General features: G+C 40.1%; 1 protein-coding gene across 1 annotated transcript in view; it reads left to right on the plus strand.

Annotated features, from left to right (window-relative positions):
* Window positions 1-12603, plus strand: part of ZSWIM6 (zinc finger SWIM-type containing 6) — a 113019-nt gene that overhangs the window by 81751 nt on the left and 18665 nt on the right. The window contains exons 5-8 of the mRNA XM_074570240.1: window positions 5897-6076; window positions 7647-7823; window positions 8113-8259; window positions 11254-11400. Coding sequence (XP_074426341.1) covers window positions 5897-6076; window positions 7647-7823; window positions 8113-8259; window positions 11254-11400 — 651 coding nt within the window. The remainder of the gene's footprint in view (window positions 1-5896; window positions 6077-7646; window positions 7824-8112; window positions 8260-11253; window positions 11401-12603) is intronic.

Here is a 12603-nt window from a genome sequence, read left to right on the forward strand (position 1 = left end):
TATTTGGTGAGCATAGTTGTGGCAATCATACTTTTTTCTGAACTTCCCAGTATGCAAGGCAGTGTTTACACTTGACCCACTTTTTAAAAAAAATTAGAGGTATTTTCATCCCTTTCTTTTATTAATATCTTATTTTGTTGGACGAACTTACCAAACTTCGCAGTTTTGTGTTTCTCTAAAAAAATTAACCGTGAGAGGAATTCATTCGTCTCAGTGATAAATTTAAATAGAGGTAGGTTAGGGTATTTATAGTTAGTAGTCACATTAACTTTTCTTCTGAAAATTGTAAAAGTGTCTGAAAATAGACTGTGACTGCTGAGAATATATTACTAGTTGTCTTAAGCTATGATACTGTAAACTGCACCTTTCAAGCAATTTTCTGTTCTTATATGAAACCCTTTGGTCAAATGGCAGAGTGTCTGCAAAGATGCAGAAGTTTTGAAAACAAACTGAAAAAGGCATAACCCAGAACAACGGGCTTATGCAAATGGCAGAAGTGCTTAGTTAGTTCCTTTTTCCATTGTGCTAAAAGCTGAAAACGTAGGAAGATGAGAGCAGGAGTTTTTCGTTACTTGATGCGCAGAGCTCATAGCATGTAGTTGATGATAGCTTAGAATAGAATCTCAATATGTAAATACCGGTTTCCTTTCAGCCAAATAGGTGTGTGCCTTTAACCCTCAGAGCAGCAGTATGCAGCAAGAGAGAAAGGGAAATTTAAGGAATTAGTAATTTTTTTTTGTCCCTGGGTTACAGCTCCACTCCCTCTAACGCACATTCAGAGTTTAGCGTGCAGAAGGGCAATGATTCCCTCTTGCCATCAGTGCTGCAGGTAATCTATTGCATTAATCAGCTAGCTAGTGTGAAATGCATGGGGAGTGATTATACTATCATACACAATACAATCAGCATGAAGCACTTGTCAAGACCAATACATCAAAGTTTAATTCGGTAATAGAATGAATTAGAGCAAAATGAAACATTCTGTTCTCCAAGAAACACAGCACCCATAGAAAGCCCTTTTTTCTGAAGGCTGCACAGAGAAACCAGAATGCATTAAGGAATTGTTTTTATGAATAAAATTGCAGCTTGGATCCAGCTGAATACTGAGAGTACTTTTCCTTGGGGTTCTTATCGAGGAGAGAACAGCACTGAAGTGCTTTGCCTATCTTCACTGTTCCATAAAAGCAACTGTTTAATTGGAGCATTCTCCAGTGGGACTTCTGGTTGTGCTTTGTTCTAATGGAGACCTCTCCATGCCTGGAGGAGGGAGGTGGCTTTGCCAGGCATTCTGAAGGCACTTGTCCTTCTTCTTGAGAAGCAATAAATACCATACACTACCTTCTTTGAGGTTTCCAAGTGGTTGTCCCAGTGAAAGTGTGTATGTGTTTAAAAACCAGATGCAAACCACTTTAAAATCCTTTGCTGACACTTCTACTTTAAAGGGGTGATAGGTTCTGTCTCCTAGTGTTGTTTCTGTTCTGGCATTTCCAATGCTGGTAAATGATGCTTTTGTCACAGAATTGATTAGGCTCAAATGGGGCACAGTAGCAAGTGTGCAGCAAGTGCCGAAGCTAATTTGTCTGTTGCACAAAGGGAATGATCTTGATTACCTGGCTCCATTTTCTTTGAAATGTTCAAATGCTACTAACCTGGTAGCTTATGGGTGTTTATTTTTTGAGAGATGTGCATTAATGGGGAGGGCAAAGAAATATCACAGTAGGTGTGCATCTGTTTCCTGCATATTTTAAGTTTGCAAATGAATGGATTGCTCTTATGTATATTAAATGTAAAATTCTAAAGCAAAGGCCAAGTCTCAGCTGTTGATTACACAGGTATTGTAAATGCTGACCCAAGCTTAGCTACACAGCAGCCCTGACAAGGTTGTGCAGTATTTCTAGGAAAAGCAGATTTCTTGGGAAGACTGTAATCAAACAGAATTGTATGCTGGATCTTCAGTAATGGTCAGTGTCCTAGTCCCCCACTAAAACTGTTCCCATTACCACCTTCTCATTTACTGTACCAAGAGTGAAATATAATGGGATTTATGAAAACTGAGCAATGCTTAATCTCTTGGGGGATTCTGTATACATTCCTTGCACTTTCTTTTCCTTCATGAATATGTGCATACACAGGATGCATAATTATTGCAACATCTACTTTTACAGTGACTGAATACTTCTTTATGTTTTTCAATTTGCATATTTAAATCCTAATCAGTGTAAAGGCATGCTGTCCCTTTCTCCCCCATAAATTCAAAGGTATGGATGTCTACTGAGAAACACAAAAGTACTGATGTTCCCCTGTATGTATTGTGTAAACCGGGTTTTTCTTCGGTGGTGTGAGGCACACTAAAGATGAATGACAACTCTGCGTTTTCAAAAGGAGGACTGTGTGAACCAGAAGTCTGTTTTGGCAAAGCTGCCTTTTTCCAGGTGAAGAGGATTAGCGTTGAACCAAAATAGGCAGTTCCTCACTGCTATATGACAGTTCTAATATTCATTCCCTTGTGAAATTAATACCAAATTGCAATTGCAGTATGTCTTATTTTCCAGTTATCTGCTGGGGGGAAAAAATTTGTATATTGGGTTGTGATCATTTTGCCACTGTGCTGTGAGGAGTTTTGTATTGGAAAGACATAGGTCACAGCCAAGGGATCCAAATCAAAACTTTACTTTTGATTTAGTATCATCTAGTTCTGGGGTAGAGATGTGTCAGCCTGCTGAGAACTAGTATGAAGAGATACCTGGTGCCTGGGGACAGGGAGATAGAAAGAAGAGTGAGCTATGTTAGAGAGAAAAAGAGTGTGTAAACATAAACATATTCTTTGATTTTGGTTTAGTTTGTTGGTTTTTTTATTTATTTTATTTTGTGAGACATTTGTTAATATTGCAGGTGGTATTGGTGACATCATTAAACCTAGTGAAACAGGTAAACTTGAGAATGCCAGGAATGTATTTTGGGAAACTTATTTTTGCCAACAGCAGTTTCCAGGCTGAAGTTACCGGAAATTTTTTTAGATATGTTCCCCACAAATTAGAACTAGCTGCCTTTCATTTTTCCATAAGCCTTATCTGCGTTAAAGGGTTAAGTGTGATGAGCAATTTCCCTGTATGGGAGTCATTAGGCAAAAAATGGAGAATCTCTAGTTTGAGGCCAGTGTAAACCTTCAGGTTGGTGGTGACATTTAAGGGCTAGCTCAGGGGGCTTCCAAAGAGCAGCACCCAAGTGAAATAAGAATATGCTCCAGGGTCCTTCCGGTTGGCATGTGGTAAAAAATCTGGGCATACATGAAATTTTTTCTCAGACTTCTCACCACTAGGAGCAGGACAGGAACCGGCGAATTGAAAGAGACAGACTGGAGCAGATGTCAGGGGAGGAGGAAGGTGCTTAGGGAGCAGGAGGAGGAAGAAATATGAATGCAGGCAAGCGCACACATGCTAGGGGGGTAGGGGGTGGAATCACACACACACACAAAAAAAACACCAACCAAAAAACCTAGAAACCCAAATAGGCTGAAGAGTGTGGGGTCATTGGCATTATGCATCCTTCTCCCAGATGGTAGCCTTTGTAGCACTACAGGAGCTGAGCCTGAGGCTCTTTCTGTTCCCTTCTCTTTTCCTGGGGAAGTTTTGTCTCACACTCCTCTTCCTGCAGGGAATTGGGCAGCCGTGATCTCAGATCTGCATGCAGCTCTCCCTGAAGTCACTGGATGCAGTTGGGCTCTATTGAAATTTTAAGTGGTTTGTGTGAGGTTTATTAGAAATACTCTTGTTCTCGTGCTTCATTTGCATAAAAATAGCCTGGGTCTCTGAGACAATTGCTGCTGACAATGACGTTATGCCTGACATAGTTTCTCTCTTTAACCCAAAGAAGTTTTTAAAGGATTTTGGAAGTCTGGGGTATCTCTTCCCTTTCCTGCCTCTTCGATGTACCAAACTGACAGTGGAGCTTCTGAAGAAGGCATGTGAATTCCTTTGCCTCTCGTAGTGTTTCTGAGATGGGGAAAAAGAAAAGGACACTCATTTTCTAGGGGCATGGTATAATCAGTAATGTGTGTTCTGCCTTGCTGGATGATCGAAATAGTAAACGTAGTTAAGGTATTCCACTTTGCTTTTGCTTCAGTCTGAAAACACTGGGAATCTGGTTACAAAGTATTAAATTGGTTGGGTTTTTTGTTAGATGCTAAGAGGTACAGTCTCTCTTTAGTGCCCTCAAGTGATACTTGATTTTGAAAATAAATAGCAAGCCCAAGTTAACTGTTCTCTCAGGCTTTCCAATATGCCCCATCCTCTGTTTTGTTTTGCAGACTGAAAGAAATAATAGTTCTGTCTTGGGCAATGCTGAATTCACTGCCCATGCTTAATAATAAGAACCAGTTGTAATTTGACTCTGGAAAGTGAAGCATGTTAACGAGTGTGTCTAAAGAAAGTCATATGATTTGATTTTAAAAGAAGTTTTTAAAAATAGTGTTGGCCTCATTCACTCCCATAGCAAGTTTCAGACTTAAAAAAAACCAAAACAAACAAACCACAGAACAGAACCCCGAACTGTTTAACTACTGTGCAGTAACAGTCTGCAGTAGTGTAGCGTCTCTGCTGTTCTGCACTGTACCATATCTCTTTTTGTTGTGGGTTTTAGATTTCTTTGGTATTACTTCCCCCTTCCACGTTGGTCTGAGTAGCAGAGGACTTGCAACCTTAAGGATCACCTGTGCAACCTTAAGGATCACCTGTGCAACCTTAAGGATCACCTGTGCAACCTTAAGGATCACCTGTGCCGTGCATGCTGACACGCGAGTTACTTTAGGAATGAATGTAATGTGATGGCCTGTGCTCTGCATATCCATTTTGGATTCTTAGTTAGCAAAAGAATACTTGAATCTGAGAATTTTATTATCTTAGAAGATCTAGCTGCGTTTTTATTCTTTTTTTTCAGCCTTTTATGAAGATTGCATAGTTTAAGCATATTCTCTAAATCTCTTGTAGTGTGTAAGGCATGTTCTTAATGAGCAAATGAACTGTTGCTAAACAGTACTTTCAGATGTCTTCATGCTTCTGTCAAAGTTCATGCTGATGAAGAGACAGCTGATTTAGAGAAAAATCTTTCCATTTGAAAATTGTTACTGGAGATCCTGATGTATTTATGCCTGCCCTGCTACATAGTCTCAGGGAGCAGGCTCCAAAGTGATGATATGTGTGAAATGCCAGCTCAAATTAGCTTTCCCGTTGAGCTCCATAAACAGAAAATGTAAACCAAATTTTCTAGTGTAACCAAGTTACTGAACTAATTGCAGTAAAATTATCTTACTCCTATTAAACTGCACAACACCAGTGTTTACCGGATCTCTGAGATCCAGATGTGTTTGGGAATGAGTTACATGATCAGCAGTACTTCTGCTGGGTTCTGAGCGTGGAATTATGTGTTTACAAAATATATGTCTTACTAATGCTCTTCTTTGGTTCCTGTAATATGAAGCTGGAAGATAACGTAGTTCTTGTTAGTAGAAAACAACATTTGCTTCTGGTACAAAAATTAGAAGAAAAACTTGGGTAATTTCGTGCTGTAACTTTCTGTGAATTCTGGTTTGCTTTTGGGTGATGTTCCTGTCTCATGAGCCATACATAGCAAACTCTGGATTTTCTAATACAGAAGACCTCTTAATGCCTTCTAATTGAGAAGTTTGGTTTGGTACCGTCTTTCAGCTGCCGCAGATGGGCCACGACAGTTCCAAGATCCTCCATCAGGAATTCAGTCTGCCTGGTGTTAGGTGTAGCTGGGAAGCAAGCAGTGTAGTCTTTGAGGGGAGAAAAAGTGTTACAGTATAGAAGTTTGCAATTAGTCATTGGCTGCCGCATTTTTAATAGAAAACATAATTTAGCAATTTTTTTAAAATCAGGTGCTCTGTGGATGTGTATAGTCTTAAATCCCCACTGCAAGTTGGAGCAGAAGGCCAGTTGGCTAAAACAGCTGAAAAAATGGAACAGTGTGGATGTTTGTCCCTGGGAAGATGGAAACCATGGAAACGAGCTGCCCAATTTAACCAATGCTTTGCCTCAGGGTGCAAATGCTAACCAAGGTGAGCCTAAACATATGCACTGACTGGAACATATAATATAACCTCTATCTTATATACCCTAGCCTTGCAGAATTCAGCACTCTTTCCTGGGACAAGTAACTTTCTTGTTGAGTATTGACCAGCCAAAATTATTTTCACTAATACTGTCCTTGCAGAAAGGATAAATAGGTGGGGGGTTTTGTGCTGGGACTGCAATGTTTTCAAAGAAAGTATTTGTGTTTGGTTAGGTCTTCTAACTTTTCCTTGGTGCTTCTAAATACGTGTTGCATGAAAATGGGATGTCCTTGAAGTATGTCATGTAAAAGCCTGCTGTTTCTTTGCTTGACTATAATCTTGTATTCCTTCTGGTGTTGGGGTTTTCATTTTGTCTGCAGTTACAAAGCCTTTGAATACCTATTTAAAGAGAGATCTGTTGCAACTGCATTAAACTTGAGCGTGTGAGAAACTAAAGCAGCTATCTGTGGGAAGTGCTCTGTATGTGCAGTCTGCATTGCCAGGTGTGTGGACGGTGCAGTGGCAACACTGCTGTCTTGGAGGAGGTGTCTCTTCTTATTCAATATCATGCTTTCTAACCTAAAATGTGATTATCAAATCTGACAGAAGCTTTGTCCAGTCTTCTTCAATCAAAGATGGCTACTTAGCTAATAACTGGGGAAGACGCAGGATCTTTATCTGGGGGAAAAAAACCCTCAAAATCCTGAAGCCCCTCAGCATTTTGATATGTATTTCATATGATTATGATAAATTTAAAATTAAATGCTTGGGAGGTGGCAGATTTGGACTTAGATGGGTTTTTCCTTCATTCTTTTTCTTGAAAGATTACCTCTGAAGGAGATAGACTTGGTTCATTTTTAAATCTCACAGATAGCCAGGAATAAAAGTTCATTCAGCAAGTAACTCCCTACAGAAGTGTTCTGCTTTCTGTATCTCGTGAAGTTCAGCCCAACCTGGGCAGGCTAGTGGTAGCTCTGACATGGCATCTCAACACTCATAGACATAGTGCCATGTCAACAGAACGATTTTGCCGTAGGAGGTTGTCCAGTACGGGTTATGTCAGTCCCATGGCCTCAGTACCTCACTTTCTTTACAGTATTTATATATGTTTATGACCAAAAAAACCCACTTATACAAGTGCTCAAAGTTAATGTCACCAACTAAAAATCTTTCATGTGATGTTATCTGTGGAGGGTCTGTGGAGGAGAGAAGCTGGGGATGCTTGGGTAGCTGTGTGCCATATACTTTCTAGTTTGTTTTTAGGGGAATTCTGTACATGCTGTTGAATGTCCTTCATCTGTAGCTGTTTGGTCTGCAAAGTCCTCTTTAGCGTCAGCCGTGCTGGTTTGTAGATATCTCTGAACGCAAAGTGAATGGCACATATTTCGTCTGAGCTGTGGGGCCGTAATAGGATGTGAAATGTCATCTGCGGGTTGCTCGGTGCAGAGCGGGGCAAGGCAGGCTGCTGTCCGTCGGGGATTGGTGAATAGGCAGAAGCCAAGAATACTGTGAATGACTGATTCACATATGAATGAGTAAAAGCTGATGCAGCTTTCTGAACTTGTGAAAATGACAGATTCATCGAACAGGCCACATCGGACGGTGTTCACTCGAGCCATTGAGGCGTGCGATCTGCACTGGCAGGACAGCCACTTACAGCACATTATCAGCAGTGACCTATACACCAACTACTGTTACCATGACGACACTGAAAACTCCCTCTTTGACTCTCACGGGTGGCCCCTCTGGCATGGTAAGTGGCTAAACCGGAAAGACGTTTCCATGACTTGCTGCTTTGTTCATTTTCTATGGCATTATTTTTGGGGGGATGGTGGGGAGATGAATGAAAAGCCTGGCAAAAAGAACAGAGGCTCCCTTGAAATGCTGGCTCAGAAGTAGTCCTTTAAGTCTCTCTTGCATAGTTTTAAAAACAACAACAACAACAAAAAAACAAACGAAAAAGCCCTTTTGAGTAACTTAGCCAAACAGGCCATTGCGGACATGGAAGCGTTGCTATTCCTCAATTATTTTCTCCATTTTAGAACACGTTCCTACAGCCTGTGCGAGGGTGGACGCATTACGATCTCATGGATACCCACGAGAAGCACTGAGGCTAGCAATAGCTATTGTTAATACGCTAAGAAGGCAGCAGCAGAAACAGCTGGAAATGTTCCGGGCTCAGAAGAAAGGTAAATGTGGGGAAGAGAGAAGGGCAAAGGACATGCCGAGGTGACAGTAACACTGGACTAGAATTTTGCATGAGAAAACCGATTTTGAAATTAAAATGAAAGAGGTGACTTTAACTCGTTGGTCCAAATGATCGTAGTAGTAATGTCACATTCTGGATGTCAGAGGTTTTCTGTAAGCTGCTTTGTGACCTGTGCAGGGTAAGGGCTCTCTTCTGCCTTCTGCAATATGCCTGTCATGATGGGGCCTTCATCCCAATTGGGGTTTTTGGTTACACAGTGAAAATATTCACCCTGTGTAATTTACAAGCTTTTAAACAGAGCTTTGCATTTGGCATGTCAGGTGTTTAAAATATTTTTTTTTTTTCTCTGATGTATAATTTAGATGAACTATGTATTCTTGAGGTGTGAGCCTAAAGCTGACATTGGGGGCGACAATGAGGCAAAGTCTGCACTACAGAAATTAATCGAATTTGGCAGTTTGTTCCAAAAGAGTCTTTGTCTTTTATAATTCTTAAAATGTGATGTTTTCGAATAAGGGTGGATTGCTTTTTTTTGTTTTGAAACACTGTTTTTTATAAAATGTTCTGTGGTGTTCCTCTGACAGGCACTATGCCTGTTTTGGGTTTGGTTTGGTTTTTTTTTTTGGAGGAATGTTCTTGTTCAGATACAGTTTCTATGCCGTGTGATTCTTGCTAACCAATATAATCCCATGTTGAACTTTGTTAGTTTGAAGAGGTAGTGGAAGAAGGGGATGGCTTTGTGCTCAAAGAAAAACTGGAATTACTTTCTCAGCTGCTACAAAATCCCTTCATTCAAATTTTATTTTAGCTCTTTGTTGCTGCTCTTAACTGTGTATCTTCATGCATTGTAGGCAAAAATACCTGTGTGAAGTAATATGTGTAAATTTTTCAAGTGTGTGTGCAGATGTTTTCCCAGAAATAAGCATTTAGAAGACAAGGTAGAGACACTTGACTGAAAGAACTAGCTGGCAGTTCTTGTGTGCCTCCGTTTTTTTCTTTCCATGGTAGCCAAGGAAGAAATGGATCTTTTTTGAGCACTAGTATGGATCCTAGATTTGAACAAAACTTTTTGTTATTACTTCTGAGAATTTCTGAAGTCTTTTTATCATGTAATGCATCTTTCCTTAACCAAGTGTTCCCTTAAAAGCTTTTCAGCTTTTCTAGCTTCTCAGGCTGGGGGGGTAAGAACTGGGGGGTCTACGTCTTTTTGTGTCTATGTGTGTACATACCACTGGCAGGTGTGAAGGGTCTGCTGCAAGTTGGTTGTAGTACTGCTCTCTTTCATTCCCAGTTGCCAGTGCAGTATCCGAATATCAATACTTCTGTTAAGTTCTTGCCCTGCGAGCAGTTTCTATAGCTGCCAACTAAGATTATGCTATTATAAATAAAAAATGGAGTGTGTGAAGTGTGATCCATCCTACCCCAAAACAAAGTAGTTTGTTTTTTCTGTGTTGTCGCTCACTACTACTTTATTTTTTCCCCTCTTATATGTGGAATTTTTTAAAAACACTCTTCTAATACTTCAAAATGTGCTGGTCTTCTCTGTCAGCAGAAGAATTCTGCAGCTACAGCCCAGCTTTAGGTTTTAGTTCAGCAAACACCACATGCTTCTACATAGTTTTTATTCATGTGACTGATATGATGTCCATGGAACCACTTGTGTGATTTAAAGTTAAATGTCTATAGGACTAGAGGACTGAAGCCTTTGGTATGAGACGAGCGAAGCTCGTAATTAGGCACAGCAAAATAAATAGAACATAGGTGAGTCAGTAAGAAGTTACTGTGATTAATCCTTTTTTTTACCAAAGGTAATATTACTTCTGCCTGTCTTCTTTAGTACATGCTGTTTGTTAGTAAGACAATGATTTACTTGTTTGTTTTTCATATTACGTATCAGTGGATTCTCTAGAAAACCCCACCTTCCTGACAGTGTGGATGTGTTTCATTTTGTAGCGCCACTCATTTAAACAGACAAGAAGCATAATTTAAAAGCTCTGTGGTAATACATATGATTACTGGGAAAGATGGCAGTTCGTGAACAAGAGAGAGTGGAGGCAGGTGCAAGTTTCTGTGTTAGCAGGCAGAGAAACAGAGCATCCATAATGGCTGGTATACGGTGCTTAAATGGTCACACGTAATGCTTCTGATCTCTTCGTAGTTCAGTTGTGTGTGTGTGTGTCTAGGAGGAAAAAACTTGGGAGTTGGAGTCAAAGGGGAGCTGTTGCCATAAGACTCTTAAGAAAAAAGGGGATTTGGCGTATCTTTAACATCTGTTGCCACAACCACACTTCATTCACTGTGCTAAATAACTTTGTCATGTGCTAACCAAATGATGGGTGAGGGCTACAAAGCAAAGTATCTGTGAAGGTATTTGGCTGAAATTTTAGAATGACAAAAAATGCACTGGATCCGCTTAAAGGGATAATTTGTTCTTGTATATCTCATTTAGACATTTTTTTTTTAAAGGAACTGTCATCCCAAGTTATTACTTCAATAAATATTTAGATGCAGGATAAGCTCATATTTTATTTATAAAATTGGAACATATTTTAGAATATTTTCATTTATTTCAGTGCCATCGGATTAACTTAAAATGTAAAAGTGGTACTGCATCTTTTTAGGGAAACTTGTAAATTCTTTACTGTAATGTTTCAGGAGACATTTTCAGAACAGTTACTGCTATTGAGTAAGAGATTTCAAAGGACACTGCAGTCGAAATTTTTGACCCATACTACACTTTGCTAGTGCTCAAAATGTTTGGTCTTCATTCTTCTTTTTTCCTCTTTTAACATGTTCACACAGGGCAATGAATTCATCCTGAAAGATACTATTTTCTCCTTGTAAGCAGAAGCTACTGGACATATCTTGAATTCTGTACTGAGAGCATTTTAATCAGTTTTACTTTTATAATTGTTTTGAGGGGCTAACAAGCACTCTCTTTCCGTCCCTTCTCCCTCTGTCTTTTCTGTCACAGAACTTCTCCACAGAGGAGTAACCTCAATAACAAATCTTGAAGGTTGGGTGGGACACCCTTTGGACCCCGTTGGCACCCTCTTCAGTAGCCTGATGGAAGCCTGCAGGGTGGATGATGAGAGCTTCCATGGATTCTCAGACTTCACGGGTAAGGCCAAGCAAAGGGACCAGTATTCTATATAGCTTCATTCACTGGAGGCATTTTTCTATCTTGCCTTTCTGAATCAGCTTCAAAGCCAGGGTTTTTATATTATAAAAACTCACACTTGTATTCCTTAAGAAAACAAAAGGGAGAGAAAATGTTTAAAGTAAAACATGAAGGCACTTACAAAATTATCAGTTACTTATTCTTGAAAACAATTCTGTATTTCACTCTTGAAATAAAACCGAGTTAAGACTTTATAGCATCAGCCCTCTCCACATACTGTCCTCTCCACTCTGTCCTCTTTCTGAGAAATTGCAGGAAATCACAGGATCACAGAATTGTTGAGGTTGGAAGACATCTCTGGAGATCATCTAGTCCACCCGCTCTGCTCGGAGCAGGGTCACCTAGAGCATATTGCCCAGGACTGTGTCCACTTGCATTTTGAATAATTCTGAGAATGAATGCTGTACAATCTCTCTGGGCAGCCTCTTGCAGTGTTCAACTTACCCTCACAGTAGAAAAGTGTTTTCTTATGGTCAGATGGAATCTCCTGTGTGTTTGTGCCTATTGCCTCTTGTCCTGTCACAGGATACCACTGAGAAGAGTCTGGCACTGTCTTCTTTACATTCTCCCATCAGATATTTATACATTCTGGTGAGATCCCTCCTGAGCCTTCTCTTTTCCAGGCTAAGTAGTCCCACCTGTCTCAGTCTTGTAAGAGAGATGCTGCAGTCTTCTAATCATCTTTGTGGCCCCGCATTGGATCTGCTCCTGTATGTCCATGTGCCAGGGAGCCTACAACTGGACATGACATTCCAAGTGTGGGCTCCCCAGTGCTGAGCAGAGGAAAAGGATCCCCTCCCTCCACCTGCTTGGCAACACGCCTCCTAATGCAGCCCAGGTTATTATTGGACTTCATAGCTATAAGTGTACATAATACTTCAAATTGATGACAAAGCACTTAAAATTAATAACCTACATGGTCTATAAATTATATGAATTGGAAAGTAGTGTGGCAGTATCGATACATGATTTAGGATGGGTTGTGTACGCCTATTTTAATTTCAATATTTGCTTCCCAGGAGCTTAACTGATAAACTCCTTTTTCCACCTCTGCGGTAGCTTCTTATCAACACCTTTGTGGACAAAAACTGGATTCATCACTCTACCTGCAGCTCTTTTATATGCACATCCGCAGTCTTCTTG

This window comes from Larus michahellis, chromosome Z, assembly GCF_964199755.1.
Source record: "Larus michahellis chromosome Z, bLarMic1.1, whole genome shotgun sequence".
In the NCBI taxonomy this organism is placed as follows: domain Eukaryota; kingdom Metazoa; phylum Chordata; class Aves; order Charadriiformes; family Laridae; genus Larus; species Larus michahellis.